The sequence below is a fragment of the Leiobunum rupestre genome, chromosome 10 (genome assembly GCF_980474605.1).
Source record: "Leiobunum rupestre chromosome 10, qqLeiRupe1.1.hap1, whole genome shotgun sequence".
Taxonomy (NCBI): domain Eukaryota; kingdom Metazoa; phylum Arthropoda; class Arachnida; order Opiliones; family Sclerosomatidae; genus Leiobunum; species Leiobunum rupestre.
The window spans coordinates 38,234,644-38,256,407 of NC_143393.1; the positions used below are offsets into that span (position 1 = coordinate 38,234,644).

Genomic DNA, 21,764 nt, shown 5'->3' on the forward strand with positions numbered 1-21,764 from the left:
AAACATAATTATATTGGATTTTGAAGAAAAATATTAGCTCTATTTCAATATTTTAAAAGAAATTAATATTAGTATAAAAGCATTAGCAACACTCACCCTGAATTAGTTAATTAGAATGGACAGCATTAGAAAGAAAAAGATTTTGGTTAAGTTAAAGGGTAGTTAGGTTATTAGTTGAAATACGCGTATTTGAAATTTACTATTAACTATATTATTATAGTAATTAATTAATTAACCCTAATTACAATCCAATTATTTAATTTTGATCAGATTTGTTGTGTATTTTAAGCCATTTTTTATACCATCATTTAAATATATTACAAATCAAAGTTACTTAAATCAGCCTAATTTAAAATTAAATTAATTTTATACTTAAAAATGTGATTTTTTTCTCCGACTCTAAATTAGTTTTTAAACCACTACCATTTAGGGTAAATTCAGAAATTAAATTAATTTTATACTTCAAAATGTAGTGATTTTTTCACAGACTTTAAATTAATTTTTAAACCCGTACCATTTAGGGTAAATTTAAAATTAAATAAATTTTATACTTCAAAATGTTATTTTTTGACAGACGCTAAATTAATTTTTAAACCAATAACATTTAGGGATTGTAACGCTTAAGTTAACTGTTTTATAACTACTATAAAATTTGTCAGTTTAATTCGATATTAAAATAGGCTAAAATAGTGAAGAAGTTGAGTTTTAGGCTTGGAAGAATAATCTATAAGCTTAACAATTCAGTATTTAAGAATAAAATAGTGAAGATTAAGGAAATTAAAAAATACCAAAATGCAAACACGACCAATAAAATGCAGAGCGAACAAAAACGAGTTTATCAATTTGGTAAATAAAAGAGAAATAGATAATGCAACTACTTCTAAAGTCATAAACAAACAAAAGGAATTTCAAATAAATAGAGATCAAATATGCAAAAACAAAAAGAGGGCGTATTTGTACGTGCTAACGAATGAGAATTTGTAGGTGACTGATAGGTGATACACAAATCTCACCTATTTTGCCAGGCTCAATGGAAGAGTCCCTCAACTCGAGCTCTGGAGGCAGCTCTGACCATCCTGCACTTTTTATACTCATATCCATTTTTTATGATACTTAAATTTTCTTATTGGTTTGTGATTAACGTATTATTAAAGTCTACCATGGTGATTTCTGTAACTATCACGTTGGACTATTCTCACCTAATCAATGAAACAAAATAGTTCATTAGGGCTGCATCCTCTTATACCGCGAAATTGGGCTGGCTTTTTTCGGGGCCCCGGAAACGCATTCATAAACACTTCACGTAATCAGGGAGACGGTAAAAGTTGTCGGGGCCCGTGCATCCGGGGGGGGGGGCGCATTCGAACCCTTCTCCCAAAGTTATCCTTGAAAACGTGTAGTTATTTCTAGTAAAAACGGCTCTATAGGGGCCCGGATTTATTGTCACACGGGGGCCCTTCAAGCTTGGGGCCCGCGTTTGTACCCTTCTCTCAAGTCTCTTCCGGCAATGTTTAGTTATTTCCAACAATAACGACTCTATAGCGGCACGGAGTTAATGTTACAACGGGGCCCTTCAAGCTTGGGGGGCCCGGATTCAAACGCTTCTCCCAAATTTCTCCCTGAGTAATTATTTCTGGTAAAAAAAAGCTCTATTGGGGCCCGGAGTAATGTTACACGGGGGCCCTTCAAGCTTGGGGCCCGCGTTCGTACCCTTCTCTCAAGTCTCTTCCGGCAACTTTTAGTTATTTTCAGTAATAACAGCTCTATTGGGGCCCGGAGTTAATGTTACACCGCTGCCCTTGCCGCTGGGGGACCCTAATTCGAACCCTCTCCCAAATTTATCCCGGAAAACATGTAGATATTTATAGTAAAAACGGCTGTATAGGGGCCCGGATTTATTGTTACACGGGGGCCCAAGTTCGTACCCTTCTCGAAAGTCTCTTCCGGCAACTTTTAGTTATTTCCAGCAATAACGACTCTATAGGGGCCCGGAGTTAATGTTACACCCAAATTTATCCCTGAGTAATTATTTCCAGTGAAAAAAGCTCTATTGGGGCCCGGAATTATTGTTTTACCGCAGCCGGGGCCCGCACACCCGGCCCTGAACTCGCCATAAGTGAATACCCCTAAGAACTAAACTATTTTTGCAGTTAATTACATCACAATTGAAACCGGACATCCCCCAACACGTTAAGGACAATAAATTAAACTAACTATCGGTTAAAATAAAATAAGTGGTTTTAGGTCCGTTTTCCAAATCGTCAAAGTAGACGAAAAAATAATTCCCTACTTTAAAACTCTTCTAAAATTGACGGGAAAACTTTTTTAGCTAAATAATAAAGATTAACCAAACCTAATACGAAAATAATGCACAGATGTACAAAAAATATTTTAAGTAGCTAATTTATTTATTTCTTTAATATAAAATAAAATAATAAAATTGCAAAATAAAAAAAATTAAATCTCGAAAAATTAAAGGTCCAATATTCCGCGAGATTTAAAAATCGGATCGCTAGAGAAAAGGGAAAGAGGGGGGGGGGTAAGCGCGGATAAACCTTAAGCCTTGGCGAATACCTTCCCCGATAGAAAATTCCAATGGATAAATAGCGCTCTAATATTCTCCTTCTCCTATGACGAGGCTACAAAAAAGCGACTTATCATTCCCTTCCCTCGTAAAAATGAGCGCTAAGCCTAACACGGCAATTTCCGGTAGAGAAACACCTAAATACTGACGCGAAACGGTGGAAACGGGTTCCCCTCCAACTTCGGAAGAACAAAATCGGAACGAAATAGGCTTAAGAAAACGCTCTCCCAAAAACAGAACAAAGGGGAAAGAGAACGGCCCGCCAGAGAAAGATACGCTTGAAAAAATACCATACCCTATTTTCGCGTCGTACGGCAGTCCGACGTCCGAAAAGCCATTATATTTGAGACGGGAATTTAAGCGTCCCCGATGCTAAGAACGCCTAGAGATCCCGTCTGTGGCGACGCCGAAATCGATAGTTTGCCAAAGTTTGTCGCGTGGATAAGTACTTTTGGAAGAGAGAGAGAGAGCGAGTTGGGCCGCCCCGCGAAACTTGCAACAGGTCCAGGGCATAGGAGAAGCGAGCGCCGGCGCCGCAATGGAGAAGAAGCTTTCGGGAAAACGACCCTCCGCCGAAAAAAACACGAACCCCACTTACCAAACTCTAGAAAGAAGAGAGGAGGAGATAGCCAGCCACGTAGTGACTTCGTTACGCTACGAGACACTTTCTCGCCAATTCGAACCGCGAAAAATATCCGCGTCTCGACACTTTTTAAACTCCGAAAACAAACGTTTTAATTCCCTTTTAATACGCGGGGAATAGGTCGAACTTTGGTTTAAAACGGTCGGATTTACGGAGTCAACGGCGGAGAGGGAGTGAAAATTTTCCAAGTAACGCTGCAGTGTGGCGAAAATCCGCCATGACTTTCGGGGCGCCCCGTACCGGAGAGAGAAAATAAAGTTGGATTGCCCGAGCGGGGAAAAACGCGTTCGAGATATTTCATCCAATGAACGAGACGCATCCGCGCCCGGTTGAGTCCATTGCGCCGATCCTGCCGACCGAAGGGGGGTTCTACGGCCCGCCAAGAGCCCCGCGAACAGAATCAAAGAATAGAGACATTTTATCAGCGACTATGGATAAATGGAGAGAGGGAGAACTAGAAAAAATATCGCTAGGCCTTTGCGCCTATACTCGAAGGAGAAGTTTATTAAGATTTAGGAAGCTCATTTCTTTCGAGTTTTTTAACGGGCTTTTTTATAATACAATTTATTATTATAGGCCTATTTTTCAAGAGAAGGATCACTAATTAATAGACGATATTTTTACGTTTCAATTTGGTAAATAAATAATAAATTGATGGTACATTTTGGAGTTACTTTTCCCCTTGAGATTCCCTGACAAGGTGGTCGGTGGAATAGACCTAATAAGCTTTAGTAATTAAGTATAAATCTAGCGTTAATTTGTAATTCGTAACGATAAGGGATGGTTAGGAGATTTTTTCTGGTCGTGCCTGAATTTAGGGCGTGTGTTTGGCGAGACGTGGTTCGGCTAGCGGTGTGTTTTTCTCTCTTCTGGGGATATTTAGGACGTCGGTCGAGTCAGAGAAGAAATTAAATCCCATTTCAGGTTAGCGAAGAGGGGAGGTGCCAGTTCTGGCTGTGCCATTACAATGGCGTAGGCGAACACGGGTTAGGGCTCCGCGTTTTATGGAGAGGAAATGCTTGTTTTATACGCTCGCATTAAGTACTCTCTTCTTTAACCTTCAAATATCTATCATGAAATTGAATTCCAAATTTATTAGCTTCGATAATTTATTTATAAATAAGTTATTTATCAAATTGATAAATTAAAACATATCAACTTCATTCGTTTAATAAGCCCTTTTTGTGACTCAAAATTAATCTCCAAATTATAAACCTAATTTATTTGAATATTAATAAAAATTAAAATTATTAATTAGTCTATGAAAATATGAGTTCGTCAAAGGGTTTTATTTAGTCTCATATTTACGGTGGATCTCTTAATTTGCCACCAGGTTTAACAGAACTTACAGGAGTTAGGGTAATTGGCGCTAGTTACCTTAAAAAATCGACTTTAAATCCAATAAAAGTACAGGGTTGCTACAATATTATCAGATTCAAATTCCGTGTTTTCCCTGACCATATTAAGTTATTTTCCCTGACTTTTTAAGGCCACAATTAGACAGTTTTTAACTTTTACATTTATCAGAAGTTAATAAATTTAATCAAATTACATTTCAATTTCAAAGTTATATAAACGTTAAAAATCATTCAAGGATCTAAATAATAATAGCAGGATTTGCCATAGATCTAGAGTAAAATGACCTTAAAAAAATGTCAAGAATAAACTAAATTCCCTGACTTTTACAAATTCTTAAAATTCCCTGTCCTTTCCATGACTTTTTAGGCCCATTTTTAAATTCCCTGACGTGTGGCAACCCTGTAGTAGGCCAACTATGACTGACCGGTGTTTTAAATTATATTTCTTATGCACCTGACATCATCAGGTCTACGTCTATAGTATCGTGTTTGCTCGTACAGGGTTGCCACCAAATTTTCAGATTCAAATTCCCTAACTATTCGCTGTTTTCCCTGACCATTTTAAGAGATTTTCCCTGACTTTTTAAGCCCAAAATTTTTATATTTTACTTTTATCAGAAGTTAATAAATTTAAATTGTCTTATATAAGAGTAAAAAGGTTTTTACAATGTTGAAAATATTAGGCAAATTTTCAAGGAAATAAATGATAATCATAGAACCAGAATAAAATTACCTACAAAAAGTGTCCAGATAAAATTGAATTCCCTAACTTTTCCCTGAATTTTTACAAATTCTTAAAATTCCCTGACTTTTTAGGCCTATTTTAAATTTCCTGACTTTTCCCTGACGTGTGGCAACCCTGTCGACGTAGCGTCGTAGGCCAACGTCATAGCTAAGCCCCGCCATGACAAAACACCACGCGATTCTACGAAATAATCACGTGACAACCATGGGCGTCTTAATATATACAAGAATCACCCACGAGCAAGCTACGAATGGAGGAATCAACGAATGTAACATTTGTGCCAACAGGTTTCATAGAAGCTACGGATTACATTCAAAACCAATCTTAACGAGTGCAAGCAGACAATTTATCAATTTAGATGATGCTCCCCTTAATAGGCGGAGCTTCTAGATTTCCACCCAAATTTTTTCAAGCACCGGTGTGCCCCTTTAATAGCAAAAGTTGTTATTAGCAAAACCACGCAACTATGGGAAAAATCAGTTTTTAGTTGATGATAGCTTGTCGTCATAGTGACGCGCTGTTTTTAAAGATGGCGGCTTTAAATGTTACGGGGTCCGAAAATCAGAGGAAGATAAAAATATTATTTTCAATAATTTATGAGTTGGTAAATGACGAAATTGTTGACGACAATATTCTTTATTGTTGCAACCTAGGAGTAACATACACAAGGAGAACGCGACTAGCCTTTAAACACGCTAACGCAGTGTTGTGTACAAATTTCATTGGATGAACCTTTACGCTGAACGTTCTACGGGCGGGGGGAAGACAATTTCCGAATTTCCCCCTTCCGACGACAGCAGGCGCTAAGGCATCTAACCAATGAAAAATGTACGCTAGAAAATGCACGACTTTTGACGGGTTACGTTCTCCTTGTATGGGGTGCTGTGTTTGTTGCTCCTAGTTGCAACGATCAGTCTTTTATAAAAAAAAAAAAAAAAAAAGCGAAAACGGCGGAGGCAGTAGCGGAGGCATTCCAAATAAATGATAGGCCTTTGACCAAACCAGTAGAATTGTTGTTTAAAATTACAGTTGTATAATCGGAAACACGAAAAATCGTACAGTAACCAAATGTTAGCATCGATTGCTCATCGATGTTTTTGGATGAGCGTTACCATGGATTAAATAAATAAATAATGACGTCACACGAAAGCCTAACCTAGACGATAAACTACTTTGAATTACATTTTTAAAAATGTAGTTGGTTCTACTGGGCCAGCGAGTAAGTTTCTTATCACGGTGAAAGCTTGGATTAACAATAGTAGTGCCTACCTGGATATATCACTTGGAAAAAACCTGACAAGCAAATGACTTTTGCGACAGCAGCGCCGCTTCGGCGAAGTTAACGGAGCATTTCCGAAACTCCCGTAACACGTAGCCTTCTACAAGGCAGAACCCGTAACAAACACTTAACAAATGCCCCCATGTGCACCGATAGCCACCTAACGGAAATAGCTTGTTTCCTGGACCTAACAAAACAAAAGAATAACAATAACTATAACTATATTTCGAAATAATACCAAAAAACTACATAGTAAATCATTCTACACTAAATAATATATTTTGGAAATTTTAAGGTTCTCGGATGTATCTAGCGTTAGATATAACGACTAGAAAACCAATTACTAATACCGAAAATGTATTTATTTATATTTAAATAGAATTACTATGTCTAGACGGTTAGGCGATAGCATAAATTGTTTTGGTCTTAGCTAACTTTTTAAAATGTTCCCGGAAATTCATCATAGCACTGCCAACTTCAATAATGCACTTCCGCGATCGAGGTTGGTCGTGGTCAAAACGTAGGGGCGGCTTCACTAAGCCTAGGTTAAAAAAGTGTTCTATAAGTCTTTAATTTTTTACAATTTTCTAGTTAGAGACTTAATATCATAATAATAATACTAATGTCAGAGTCGTCGTTAAATTAAATTTAACAAATTATTCTTTTTAATCTATTAAAAAAGTATAAATATTTAAAAACATAACTTACCACCAAATTTTAAGTATGAATTTCTTTTAAACTTTTAAAGATTTATTTAATGAAGATGGAACGGTAAACTTGAAAGCAATTTTATAACCAAATGACTATTGTTAAAGGTTTCTACCGTTTGATGGCGCTCAAATGTTTCCCGAAAGAAATTTTACCCAGTATACCTTGCAAATTTATGCTATCGCCTAATAGGCACGAAAGGGGGGAAGGAAACATGTCACCAGCGCACGCTTCAATATCGTCGAAATAAATTTGTGAATTAACATTATAGCTTGTATTACAGAATATAAACGAATAAATATGTAATTTTTAAATTGGCTTTAATAAGGCTTAGCGAGTTTGCAAGTTCAATATGCGTTAGTAATTATGAGGGAAAAATAAATTATAAACATATATCATTTTTCATTAAATATGCAAATCTAACGAAGTTTTTATTTTTCACTCATAATAAATTGGTAATAAAAACTAATAATTATCTAATTCCATGCAGAGCTCCCACCAAAATCTTTTAAAAAAAAATAAGGAAAATATGTACTTTTGCAATAAAAATTCTAGGGTAAATTTTTCAAACAGGGACGAATGTAAAACGAAATTAGATCTTTTTTTTAAACTAAATTCCAAAACTGACTTGGTATCTATATTTTTTTTAATTTTATAACCTAACAGGGAGGCTCTGTCCTATAATTTAATCATGTTAGCCTCCCATGCCTTGTAACCCGGCAACCTGTTTAAAGGCATTAAAAGTCGCTAGACGACTTGGGAATAAGGCGGTGCCTTATCTGTTAGCCTTGCTAATTATTTACCAAGCTTGTGGGTTATCCTCCACCTCATCTTGCCTAATTGCGATTTTGACTTGTAACCGAATTGAATAGTATATTTTCATCCTTGTTAGCCAGTATTTTGGTTCGGGAGGGAGGGGCATGTGGCCCCCGGGCCCGCCCGTCTAGGCCACTGTACAAATTACCGAGGCATACTTATCCCGAATTTCGCTCTGAAAAAATATAGCTATATCTCCAGTAGTAACGACTCTCTTGGGGCCCTGAAATTATATTTTACCCGGGCCCGCTATCGGTGGCCCGGTTTGGTAGTAGTACATTTAACTTAGGACGACCTAAGTGGCGTAGCCAGGATTTTGGTTCAGGGTGGTAATCCATTGAAAAAATAAAAAAATAAAAAGATTTGTACGGACGACCATACGTTTCAGGGGTGGAATGTGCCCCCTACCAGCGTTGCCATACGTACTATAATTATGGTACAAATACCTTAATTTTGCATCGTATTATAAATTGTATTATTATTTTGATAGCGTACTATATAGTACCAAAATGTACCATATTTTCAACCTATTGTACTATAATGGTACTATTTTTACATTTACATTATTTCTACTACTAAAATAACTCTGCATAAAACCGTCGCCTGAAAGCCAAAATCACGTAACTTTAAACTAATTAAATATTAAGTCCACGTTCAAGTGTTGCCAGATCACTCGATAGTTGATACCATAGAAATCGAAATTTCTAATCGGCTCCAAAAATCGTTCTAGTTAGTTATTCCGATTTCTATGGTCGATAATGACTACATCCACTCCCATAAAGAAACAAACACTTTAAATTAAAAGTTATTAATACTATTTTATATTGGTACCATAATTTCTATTGTACATAGTACTATAATTTTTTACCCTTTGTACAATAATTCGGTCAGAAAAATCTGGCAACGCTGCCCCTAGAGGTCGGGGATGGTTAACTTTTATTCAAAATTATTCGTAAAACGTTTTGATCAAGTAATTTATATTTCTGTATTATCCGATTAAATTTTTGATAAATTTGAAAAACTAATCGGAAAAACGACGTTTTTTTCGATAAAAAGCTCAAATTTTACGAATAATACATCATTTTCCGAAATATTAACCGGCAAATTTCTTTGTTTACATTTTTTTCCCGAAAAAAATCAATTTAGTCATGGATAATGATTAACCGTCCCCGACCTCTAGCTGCCCCCTACCTGGCTACGCCACTGGATGGCCAGAACTGAACCTCGATTGCGCGATAACTCGGAAAATTAGTTCGGCGATAATTTTCGCTAATTGTCTTACTTATTATTATTAAGTTACTCATGGCCACAGGCGACGACATACTTCACCGCAAAACAACGAGAGCGTTCAATTTTAACCTCGAAGTCCCGACACATTGCTTAAAAAGAACAAGATAGGTGAGATAATCTCCATGGAGATATAATAGACATCACGTAATGATTCCTATTGAGCGCGAGATTGCATTTTCGTCACAGAGAAACGTTTTTCCCAGTAATGGAATTTACGTAGAGAATTCTATAGTCGTAGTGGATTTTTGATAACGTTCTTCTATACACTCTTCTTTCTCTCTGCGAAGTTCAAAGTGCCATTTATTGGTATTGATAAGGCACGCGATATTTATCATTCGTTCTTCTGTCGTTTTAATTTTCTACTAAATAAATGGGCGCTACCATTACGTTATTAGGATTATTTATGTTGTCTCAAAAATCTAACGAATACATATTTAATTTATAAATAATTAAGCCAGTAAAGTTTCCATTCATATTACAGGGTGTCCACTGTAAAACCCCAAAATATTTAAAGAAATATAGGATATTCAACAGTTGATTTATAGGAGAATATAGGAGTATTATCTTTGATAATATAGGAACATATAGGAAAATTTGCATAAATAAAATTGAAATTTGTTTTAATATAAAAGTACTTCTTTTAAGCAGGCGATGATATTTTTAATTCCGTTCAGTGTAGTTCTTAAGAGAAGCAGTTTAAATTTTATCAAAGGCATTAAGTACATCTGTATTACGAAAAGCGAACTAGGCACGCGGAAAATTCGGAAAAACCGCGCGAAATACAAAATAATACCTAATATAGGAAAAATGGTTAAATTATAGGAAAATAAAGTAAAGCATTGAAATATAGGAAAAATTATGAAATAAACGAAAAATGGTCACCCTGATATTATATCAAATTAGGCCTAGAATTATATAATAATATAGACGAAAAATTTAGTTAATTTATAATTTATAAATTAATTGAGAAATATAATTGAAATCAGAGGCGTAGCCGGGGAACGGGGCAAGTGCCCCCCCCCCCGAAACTTATGTTTGTTTTCCCCCAAATATGTGCCAAAATTTTGGTTTCAACTAAACGTTATTTTGTACCTCATTATTGGCAATGTCGATAAATGGGATTATCTTAAATTTGAAAATAATTACTTTTGGGAACTTCATTATCGATCGAGAATTGGAAATCAATGAAGTTGGAGGTGGGTGGGAATAGTATTATTCTCAGGCTTAACGTAATTACGTCATTAAGTGCATTCAATTAGTTCGAATTTCATTTGTTCGGATCGCGTTGAAAGTGAGTAGTTTCAAATGACTGAAATACGACCAAACCTACGTCAGACAAAATTTAATTTACTTTAATTAGATTAAGATTTAATTATACGAATAATTGTATTGTGTTTTTCACATTGTCAAGTGCATTCAATTAGTTCGAATTTCATTTGTTCGAATCGCGTTGAAAGTACGTAGTTTCAAATGACTGAAATACGACCAAACCTAAGTCAGACAAAATTTAATCTACTTTAATTAAATTAAGATTTAATTATACAAATAATTGTATTGTGTTTTTCACATTATCAAGTGCATTCAATTAGTTCGAATTTCATTTGTTTCGAATCTCGTTGAAAGTGAGTAGTTTCAAATGACTGAAATACGATCAAACCTAAGTCAGACAAAATTTAAATAAAAATGAATAACTATAAACTATTTTCAATGAAGTATATTTAAAAAAAAAAACCTATTTCCGAAAATAATAAAAAAAAAAATAAACCAGCATAAAAAAGTGACTTCATAGACCTGGGGTTAACAGGAAATTAGTTAGAATCAATGTAGGGGGTACTAAGAGGATCCGGAACGGGCCAAACCCAGCGACCCAAACACGCAAAAACAATCCCAAACTCCCGAAACCTTTTCGATTTACACCCGCTTACAAATACGAATCAAAAACCCTTCAAAAAATACAATACAAAATAATAAATTCGACGAGATTGGCGACATAATTAAGAAGAAATTAGCGAAATAACGTCGGCCGTTGAAAACGCTAAGCCTAGGTCGAAGTAAACGTTTTCCAGGCGAAGCCGAGAGAGAGAGAGAGAACTTTTTTTTTGGTGTGGCAACCGCGCATGCGCGTTGCAACGAAGAGAACGGAGCGAGCGCTACCATTGGAAAAATAATTCTCTTTTGAAATCGCGAGCCTGGCCGGTGAGCCCAACTCGTCGGAGTCGCCTGCGAAAGTTTCCCCAAAACTTTTATATTTCGTTTTTCGGAGGCAGATAAAACTGAGAAACAAGATTCGTTTTCGCGCGGGTCGCTGACCGTGTTACGATATACTTTGTTTGCTCGGGAATACGCGTATTAGGCCTTAGTATTTTAAATCATGGGGGGGGGGGGATATGAATATTAAATAAGCAGATTTTGGATGTCGAATGGAAAGTTCGGACGAAGACGCGTTTTCGTCGACCCAATTTTTGTTCCAAATGTAAGAGAGAGAGACAGAGGGTGAATTTCTTCGACGCCATTTTGATTCGTCTTGGCTGCAGCCAGACTGTTTTAGATAATTCCCGATAGGGGCCTCTCTATAGTTACGCGACCGTATCCGATTTAATCATTACGTTGTCAAATATTCCACTGGAACTATTTTATAAAATTAAGAATGTTAATGCATTGATTATTAAATAACGCGTTTTTATCAATAAAGTCGAAAGAAATTTTAAATTTTATATCGATTTGTTAAGGGTGTAAAATGTAGTTGAGTCGTTATTAATTTCTTAAAAGCCCAAAAACGTATTAAATATTTTATATCGATTTATTTCTATAATTTGAAATAAAATTAATTTGAAGTTAAAATTAAACTAACGAAACTATAAAAAAAAGATGAAGAATTAATTTAACTTCTAGTATTAAATTATTAGGTTCAAAAAACGATGGAACCCACAAATATGCACCAAAAACTAACACCATGGACAAATTTAAAAATGATGAATTAGTGACACGGAAAATTGTTTAATTACAATCCTAATGTGGAAAGCTTTCAGGCTTTCAAGGTACAGCTCACATCGATGATTAAGTTTGCACCTTTGATCGATTAAATCCGATTAAGATGAATAAATGTATTAAATCACGTTTAAAAAATTATACTTCAAAATTAGATCGTGAGTAAATCGATTTAATAACGATTAAGTTCATTAAATCACGGTTGAGTTGATTAGATCGTGATTAAATCTAGATTAAAAGATTAAATCAAAATTAAAAAATTAAATCAAAATTAAAAAATTAAATCAAAATTAAAAAATTAAATCAAAATTAAAAGATTAAATCAAAATTAAAAAATTAAATCAAAATTAACAGGTTAAATCAAATTTAAAGGTTAAATCAAATTTAAAAGGTTAAATCAAATTTAAAAGGTTAAATCAAATTTAAAAGGTTAAATCAAATTTAAAAGGTTAAATCAAATTTAAAAGGTTAAATCAAATTTAAAAGGTTAAATCAAATTTAAAAGGTTAAATCAAATTTAAAAGGTTAAATCAAATTTAAAAGGTTAAATCAAATTTAAAAGGTTAAATCAAATTTAAAAGGTTAAATCAAATTTAAAAGGTTAAATCAAATTTAAAAGGTTAAATCAAATTTAAAAGGTTAAATCAAATTTAAAAGGTTAAATCAAATTTAAAAGATTAAATCAAAATTAAAGGTTAAATAAAAATTAAAAGATTAAATCAATATTAAAAGATTAAATCAAAATTAAAGGTTAAATAAAAATTAAAAGATTAAATCAAAATTAAAAGGTTAAATCAAATTTAAAAGGTTAAATCAAAATTAAAAGATTAAATCAAAATTAAAAGATTAAATCAAATTTAAAAGGTTAAATCAAAATTAAAAGATTAAATCAAAATTAAAAGATTAAATCAAGATTAAAATATTAAATCAATATTAAAATAATAAATCGTGATTAAATCAGTTTAAAAATTTAATCGCGATTAACGCGAATTAATCCGATTAGGAATTTACCCGAAACAGTAGTTATCTGCCCCTCACTGGCTTTAGCACTTCTTCAGCTCGTAAAAACGTTTTAAAATCCATGGTCACAATCACAAAATACAATGGAATTCAACGAACTCATGGAGAATATTTTTGTCTGTCACAAAGCAAGACGGAAACCGCAAATATGTATTAAATACGCCATCCGTGCATACAAATTATTATTTGTCACAAATAATTAGAAAGGCCCACCTGTACCCCACCCATGAACATGAGTAACAAATACGAAGTAAAGCCCACCTAAATGCGGCGGAATAGGGGGGTGGGGGGGTACATTGTACCCTCCTAAATCAGGGTTCATACAACATTTGGAAAATTAATTTCCCTGATATTTCCAGGTTTTCTCCTGGAAATTTCCCTGATCGAAAAAAATTATATATAATTATTGAGGCGCTTCCAGACTCAAACGAATTTCCCTGATATATCCAGGTTTTGGTTAAATATTTAAAATTTCCCTGATATCTCCCTGATTTTTTTGGAAATAATCTGTTTCACTGATATTTCCAGGTTTTCCAGGTTCTCCAGGTTTGTATGAACCCTGTAAATTGTCTTTTCGAAGATTTCATAAATAACTTTTTTACATTGTACCCTCCTAAATTGTCTTTTCGAAGATTTCATAAATCACATTTTTTTTTAATTGAATATCGTGGTTTTTTATTTGTTTACACTCGTAACCCCCTGTCTAAAAAAGGTATGATCTAGCTTCTGAAGTCTGGCGTACGTGGCGCGTACAATCAAATCAAATATTGCCATTAGTTAATCGATAATTTTCTTATTTTAAAAGTTTTTCCTAAAAATATTTTTCTGATATCTGTATCGGCCAATATTGGCTTCGTTTAAGCCGATATTGCCCGATACCGATATTAGAAATATAGGCCGATATATCGGTGTATCCCTAGATTTAATTCAATTATATTTGCTGAACATTGATCTATTGTCTATGGCTAGTATGCCATTCAAATTTAGAAAAACAAACCAAAAATATGAAATCATCAGCGCTTTTGGCGTAACCAAATAATACAATTTTCTCGGTCACAAGTACCATGGTGGGTCCACTTATAACTGTATATATATATTATTTAAAAATCTACACCCATGGCGTTCATAATTATTTGTCACGAATATAACGAAAGGCCCACTAATAAATAAATTCTAATTTATTATATATTATATATATTAATAAATATATATTTAAAAAAAACCCATCAAAATATATTCTGATGATTTCCTTTTACTATTTGTCACAAAATGATATCGGGTAGGTACATTTGTTCGAATTTCAATCGTCCAAACGGTGGAACAAATGTTCGAATTTCAATCGTCCAAACGGTGGAACAAATGTTCGAATTTCATTCGTCCGAACCGGCGAAATAACAAATGTTTCAATTGTTCGAATTGGACAACTTCTTTGTTTCATTCGTTCGAATCGGTAGCATCACTTGTCCGAATTCTGTCGCTAAATTAGTATTTCTTATTGCTGTTTTTTGTGGGAATTGCGTTGAATGTTGTGGATATTTTAGGTTAGGTTAGGTTCACGTTAATGTTACTATTTTCTTATATTAACAATATTTAAAAAAAAACAACCGATTCTCAATGTTCGAAAAAACGGACAAATGATTATTCGAACAAATGAAATTCGCCAGTAAAGTTAACATAAATTGAACGACTAAATCACCAACAAAAGTTGTGATAAATTTTTCGGGCAAATGAAATACGTTTTCGGACATACGATCCTGTTTTCCTGAATTCGGACAAATGATCATTCGGACATTTGTACCACCGTTCGGACGAATGAAATTCGAACAAATGTACTGAAATCAATGAAATTCGAACAAATGTACTGAAATCAATGAAATTCGAACAAATGTACCCAAATCAATGAAATTCGAACAAATGTACCCAAATCAATGAAATTCGAACAAATGTACCCAAATCAATGAAATTCGAACAAATGTACCCAAATCAATGAAATTCGAACAAATGTACCCAAATCAATGAAATTCGAACATATGTACCCAAATCAATGATATTCGTGACAAAACACGCCATAGTCCCATTTTATATACAGACACATATATAAACAGAAGTGTATAAGATCCAGTCCCGACCAAAGGTTTTTGTCCGTTTTCTATTGGCAGCCATTTAGTTTTCATTTGGAAAAGAATACCTTAACGAAAATAACATGCAGTATAAAATAATTCGCTAGCCGGAAATAGAAAAACCACTCCAAAATAACATCACAAAAATGTGAATAAATTATATCGTGAATACGCGTGATCACCCTCAGAAACCAAACCTAGTTCCATTTTGCATATCGGATTCAAACTTTTAAAGTTATTAGTGACGACGAAAAAGATGCAAAATTAACCCTAATTTCATTTAATTACATTTGTATCACTTCTGTAATAGTTTCAGATAGTGTTGTAAGTCGGAAAATTTTCCGGAAAATGACCGAGGCCAGAAAATTTTCCGTATTTTTCCGAAAAAAATAAAAAAAGGTTTAATTCCATGATTAGTCTAATATATTGTTTGCAAATTTAAATAAAGCGGCATTTTCGCCTCATTTTTTCGAGTCTAAAAGTAAAACTAAACCTCTAGACTAGCTTTAAACTGGTTAACAATGTAACACTATTAATGTTTTGTAGTATGTTTACTGATATTATACATTTTATATCGATAAAAAGTTGAAAAAAAAAAATTAAAAACCCTTAAAAAGTAATTTATGTTTCAATTTTTTATTTTTCCGATTTGCTGAAAATTTTCAACACTAGTTTCAGAAATACCTAAGAGCTAAAGTATATGCTTATGGCATTCTAAAATAATATATTATAAACATAAGATTAAGTTTCGGAAGACAAACAGTTGCAAAACCTCGTGTTTCAGTAAATTGTATAAAATACACCATTCAGAAACTACCTTTTAACTTTGGTCGGAACATTGAATCCCCCTTCCTAAAATTTAAAGATAAAAACAAACAAAAAGTCGAAGCAATCACTTTTCATTATTCCGAACATGATATCTAATCAGATCAACAAAGATTTGATAAAATCAGATAAACAATATACGTACGATAAGTTTAGGCATAGCGATGGATTACCCATCCTCGAATGCGCGTGAAACATTTATCGGATATGGAGGCCCTATCTAGAGGCTTATGAGTCATACCCTCGAGTACATAAAGGAAGCCTTCTACCGGAAAACTCGATTTTTTCATATTAAAGTCTTAACCCGGATTGGCCTTTGAGCTTGTTAAATAAATATTTAATAAAATAAAATATTTCTTTCTATTAAACAATTTCGCAATATACATCTCACTTAAGCTACTGATTAAAATTCAAAATGTTTCTTGGAAAAATTCCACATTTTATGTAAAATTGCACAAGTCTATGATATGACGTAACAATTAAACATTTATCAGTGCTGTCACAATTTCAGATAAAAATTCCCCGACTTTCACCCGTTTTCCAAATATTTAATTGACTTCCTTAAGCCAAAATTTGGCAATTTGTCAATAATTGTTTTTCACTTGCATCAGAAATTCGCCTTTTCCATAAAAACTTGTAGAGGTTAACGGTAATAGTTAGTGTAGGGAGCTGTTGGCTCGCGTGGCTTGCCACCACCCTCCTACGCGTTGTAACCCGGCCACCTGAATTAATGGCTTTAAAAGTCGCTCGATGACTTAGGCCTAAGGTGGTACCTTGGGTATTAGCCTTGCTGATTATTATTATTATTATTGTTAAATTCCGGACCTCTAGACCCATTTTCAAATTCCTGGAGTTTTCCAGGTACTGTGGCAACCTTGTTTGCAACTCATTACATATTATTGACTCATTTTAAACCAGTTTCCCGATTTAATAGTTAAAGAAAATCATAAAATGAAAATTAATACGAAAAAGCAATATTTTTATATGTAAATTTTAAATGTAAATTATATTTTTAAATGTAAATTATATTTTTTAAATGTAAATTATATTTTTTAAATGTAAATTATATTTTTTAAATGTAAATTATATTTTTTAAATGTAAATTATATTTTTTAAATGTAAATAAAAAATTTTAAATGTAAATTATATTTTTAAATTTAGAAATATATTTTTGAAGGTAAATTAAGACTAAAACGAAACATGTATATTAACACGAAAATTAAAAATAATTAAATGTATATTAACACGAAAATTAAAAATAATTAAATGTATATTAACACGAAAAAGAAAAAAAATGTAAATTTACACGAAAAAGAAAACAAATTTATATTAACACGAAAAATAATTTTTTTATGTAAATTAACACGAAAATTTCACCATGATCAGCTAGAGTGAATTGTGAGAGCACTGATAAAGTAAAAATGACAAAAAGCAATGCTTTAACGAGTCCGGGTGGAGGTCAAGGTCGTTAGGCAGTAAAATTTGTAACTTTATAAAGTTGGATATATCGATAAGCTAGCAAAAATATTCCTCGTTGAACGCCCAGCTTTTCTGGGCAATAAGGTCATTCCGTAATGATAGTAGGCCTTAACGCGTTTTTTGGTCTATTTTGGGCCGTTGCACCTGTAGAAGTATTCCAACAGTTTTGCACCGGCGCTTTGCAGGTTAGCCAGCCTCTATCCCCCCCCCCCCTTGTTAAAAAAACCTTATTTAGCATGTCAAGGTTTGAGAGTTAAAAAGGGGGGCATAGAAATTTAGTTCCCCTGATCCTTCGTCACGTTCTCAAGCGTTTATGTGCGTTTTAAAAATGTATATAATTTCAAAAACTTGACTAAACAGATCTTTATTATTATATTATATTTCAGTATATTTAATTATTTGGTTGAATAATTATCAGAGTTCCTAAAATAATACCAATCTAAGATTTTAGAAAATCCGAGACTGATTTCAAGGTTTTGGGAAATAGTGGCCCTATGGACAGGATATCCAATTTTTTTTTAAACCCGGATTTCAAGATTTAAACTGGAACTAATTGAACTCTGACTCTACCACACATTTTTTTTACTTTAATTTAATTTTTTTTTATTAAATTATCCCACTTAACAATATTGAAATTTATCTAAGTTAAGAATTAAACTGTAAAAAATTAGACTAAATATTTTAATTTATCTAAGTTAAATATTAGACTAAATATTTAAATTTATCTAAGTTAAAAATTAGACTAAAAAATGAAATTTATCTAAGTTAAAAACTAGACTAAAAATTTTAATTTATTTAAGTTAAAAATTAGAATAATATTTAAATTTATCGAAGTTAAAAATTGGACTGTAAATATTTAAATTTATTTAAGTTAAAAATTAGACTACTGTAAATATTTTAATTTATCTAAGTTAAAAATTAGACTACTGTAAATATTTAAATTTATCTAAGTTAAAAATTGGACTTTAAATATTTAAATTTAATAGTTCAAGTAGGATTAATTTTTATTTCGTCCGCATCCTAACGTAACATTATTTATTAGCCATTAGACTTGACCAAAGGGTCAGTTTTGAATTAGTACGCTACCAAAAAATAAGCATTTAGAAAATGACCCGGTAAAAAATAATAAACGTAGTTTTATGGTCGTCGAAGAAGGGAGCGCGCTTTAGTAGTAGAGATCGGTGTACCGTGGCGAGCGAGTTCACGGGACGACTATAAACTTATCCCTGGCTGACTCAGGTGAACGACATTACAGCCCATCGCGGCAGCCACTCGCATTTCCTGTTGAAACGAAAAAAGCCAGCGTTGACCGAATTCTGACATTGGGAAGGTGGAGAAAACCGGCTTGGCGATAGAGACACTCGGCTCTTTAGCGCTGACTTCCAGCGCAAAATACCGCGTACACTACAGGAATTATTTTATCGGCGTGACGTAGACAGGCAAGCTAAATTATAACTCCCAAATATGTAAATTTGTAGGCGCTAGCTTTTCTCGATAACCAGATCTTTAACTTAACCATAGCGTAACATTAGTTTTAATTAATCTAACTATCTCACTGGCAGGTTTAGTAGTTGTTTAAGCTTATTATACTTCCAGATAAGGAACTAATATTTACGAGGGTTCGACATCCTCCCTCCTTTGTTATTCACGAGCCGAGAAAGAAGCGATGACGGTGCGCTGCCGCCATCTATCGGTCAATCCGTTAAACACGGTATGGCGTTTCGCGTACTTACCTTGGGCGTTTTGGATGGTTTTTGTAACAAGGACATGCGGCAAAAATGTAAACAATAGGTGTTGCCTTTGTTTACATCGTTTTACAAGTGTGGTTGTTTAAATTCTGACCGATGCTGTTTAGCAATAATTATAATTGCGCCTATTGCATATGTTTCCCGAAACTGATTCTACGTAAAACCACTTGTTAAAATTATAGACATATTTAAGGTACAGCCGGATATAAATAGTAGTTTTGCTATTAAAAATAGACATTAAAATTTAAAATTAATTTCGAGGTATTTAAAAACCAAAATTTCGAAAATAATTGTCACCGACTACAATCGTTTTTGTTTTTACTGGCTTAATTTATGTATTTTCAATAATACCGTAAAATAATATTTAATCATGACATACAATATAAATTATTGTCATAAACCTACCTTAAATACCATAATCCCACACCGGAATCTTTCGTGTAGTGTTAAAACCACTAAAACCCGGTCACCGCCCCTTCTAGGTCAAACCCCCCCTCGCCGACTCAAACAGCCGAGGCTTAGGAAAAACACACGCACGCGGATCATAGAGAACGATTCACTTACAACGCCTTCTAACTAACAAAAAATTCTATCGAAAGAACGCTAATATGTAGATATTAAACTTACTTGAAAATTGCCAAGATTGCAACGGCTATTTTAAACGGCACTTCAATGAAAGTTCCACGTGTTTCCAACGCGGAGGGGCGAAAAAGCAGGCGTTCTTACCCGTGAAGAAAACTCTACTACCAATAATGCGTTTATATTTTGTCTCTTCCTTGCTGCGGGTGTCAGCTGGGGGGGGGGGTCGCCGATGGGGTTTTCCATCGAAGGGGATAAGAACGGGATGGAGGGGGGGGGGAAGGGGCAATACATCACCTTTGGATACGCGAAACCCCCCAACTGAGAGTATTAAGGGGGGATAACCAAAAAGGGGTCAATGACGAATTTAGTTTCTTTTTCCACGAAAATGAATAAAAGCATTAACCTGTATATTTAACTTCAGAAATTGTAATATTGCAGCAGTATTTTAATATCAACGGAATTTCGAGGTTTATTATAATTAATTTTAATTATAAAATAAAATTAACAACGTAAATTAATAATATTCGGCGTAACGATGTTTATTTTTCGCTTAGTTGAATAAGTAATTTATGTCTGAACAGGACTAAATGCCATAACTGTAGAGTAGCTTCTATGATAGAAAGATTGAGTTGCCGACCCAAAGATGCGGTGTTTTATTTGGAAAACAATAATTTAAACAGAGTTGTACCGAATGATGTAATTATTTATCCAAAGATGCCCCTGTAGAAGTGTTCGACAAGCAGCGCAGCTGTGTTCAGGGAGAAGTTGGCTACCAGGAGCTCGCTTATCGCGTTCGGAGGTAATTAGTTTTTTAGCTCTCTTACTATGCCTCTAAAATGACAGTCGTAAAATAAATATTTTAACTTTAAGAAAAATAGACAAGTTAAGCCCGCACTCGCAAACGCATACGGGGAACGTGTAGCCGCTTTTACTCTACCCATTCCTTCCGATTTTAAACTTGCCTTTGTTTATTATTAACGCAATTTATATTAATAGAATGTAGTTTCTAAAATTAGTATTTGAAAAACCTTTTTACCTGTTAGAGCTTTGTGTACCTCCGCCGGATAATGTAGTCACTCTGAACCTAGGAGCAACAAACGCTAGGAGAATGTGGCTAGCCTATAAACACGCGAATGCAGTGTTGTGTACCAATTTCATTGGACGAGCCTTTACACTGAACGTTTAACGGAAAGGGGTAAGAAAATTTCCGAATTTTCCCCTTCCGACGGCAGCAGGCGCTAAAGCGTCTAACCAATGAAAAATGTACTCAAGAAAATCCACGAATTTTGACAGGTTGTGTTTTCCTGGTGTGGGGTGCTGTGTTTGTTGCTCCTAGCTTTGAAGTAATATAACTAAATTGAAAATTCGTCTACTAACACGCGTAACTCCCTTTAAATATAATACCGCACTGAAAACTCTGCAGTTTTTCAAAAATACAAAAACAAAGACTTAACAATTGGATAGAAAACGTTTAGTTTTTTTACGTAAATTTTCACGTTCTCTTTTAATTGCATGCTAGAGTGCAAAGTCCGTAAGCCGTGAGATATCGTTGTTGCTGTTATTTAACAATAGCGCTGCT

At 33.9% G+C, this 21,764-nt stretch overlaps 1 protein-coding gene across 3 annotated transcripts in view; it reads right to left on the bottom strand.

Moving 5' to 3' along the window:
- Positions 1-20,302, bottom strand: part of LOC149925595 (uncharacterized) — a 50,238-nt gene extending 29,936 nt beyond the window's left edge. The window contains exons 1-2 of one of the 3 annotated variants that reach the window (XM_090161232.1): positions 20,231-20,302; positions 1,014-1,199 (exon numbers count right to left, since the gene is read on the bottom strand). In XM_090161232.1, coding sequence (XP_090017358.1) covers positions 1,014-1,101 — 88 coding nt within the window. In that variant the 5' untranslated portion in view covers positions 1,102-1,199; positions 20,231-20,302. Of the gene's footprint in view, positions 1-1,013; positions 1,200-3,182; positions 3,459-9,415; positions 9,471-20,230 lie in introns of those variants that run through there. The other 2 variants (XM_090161231.1, XM_090161233.1) reach the window with 2 other exon arrangements.
- Between the last annotated feature and the right edge of the window lie 1,462 nt (positions 20,303-21,764).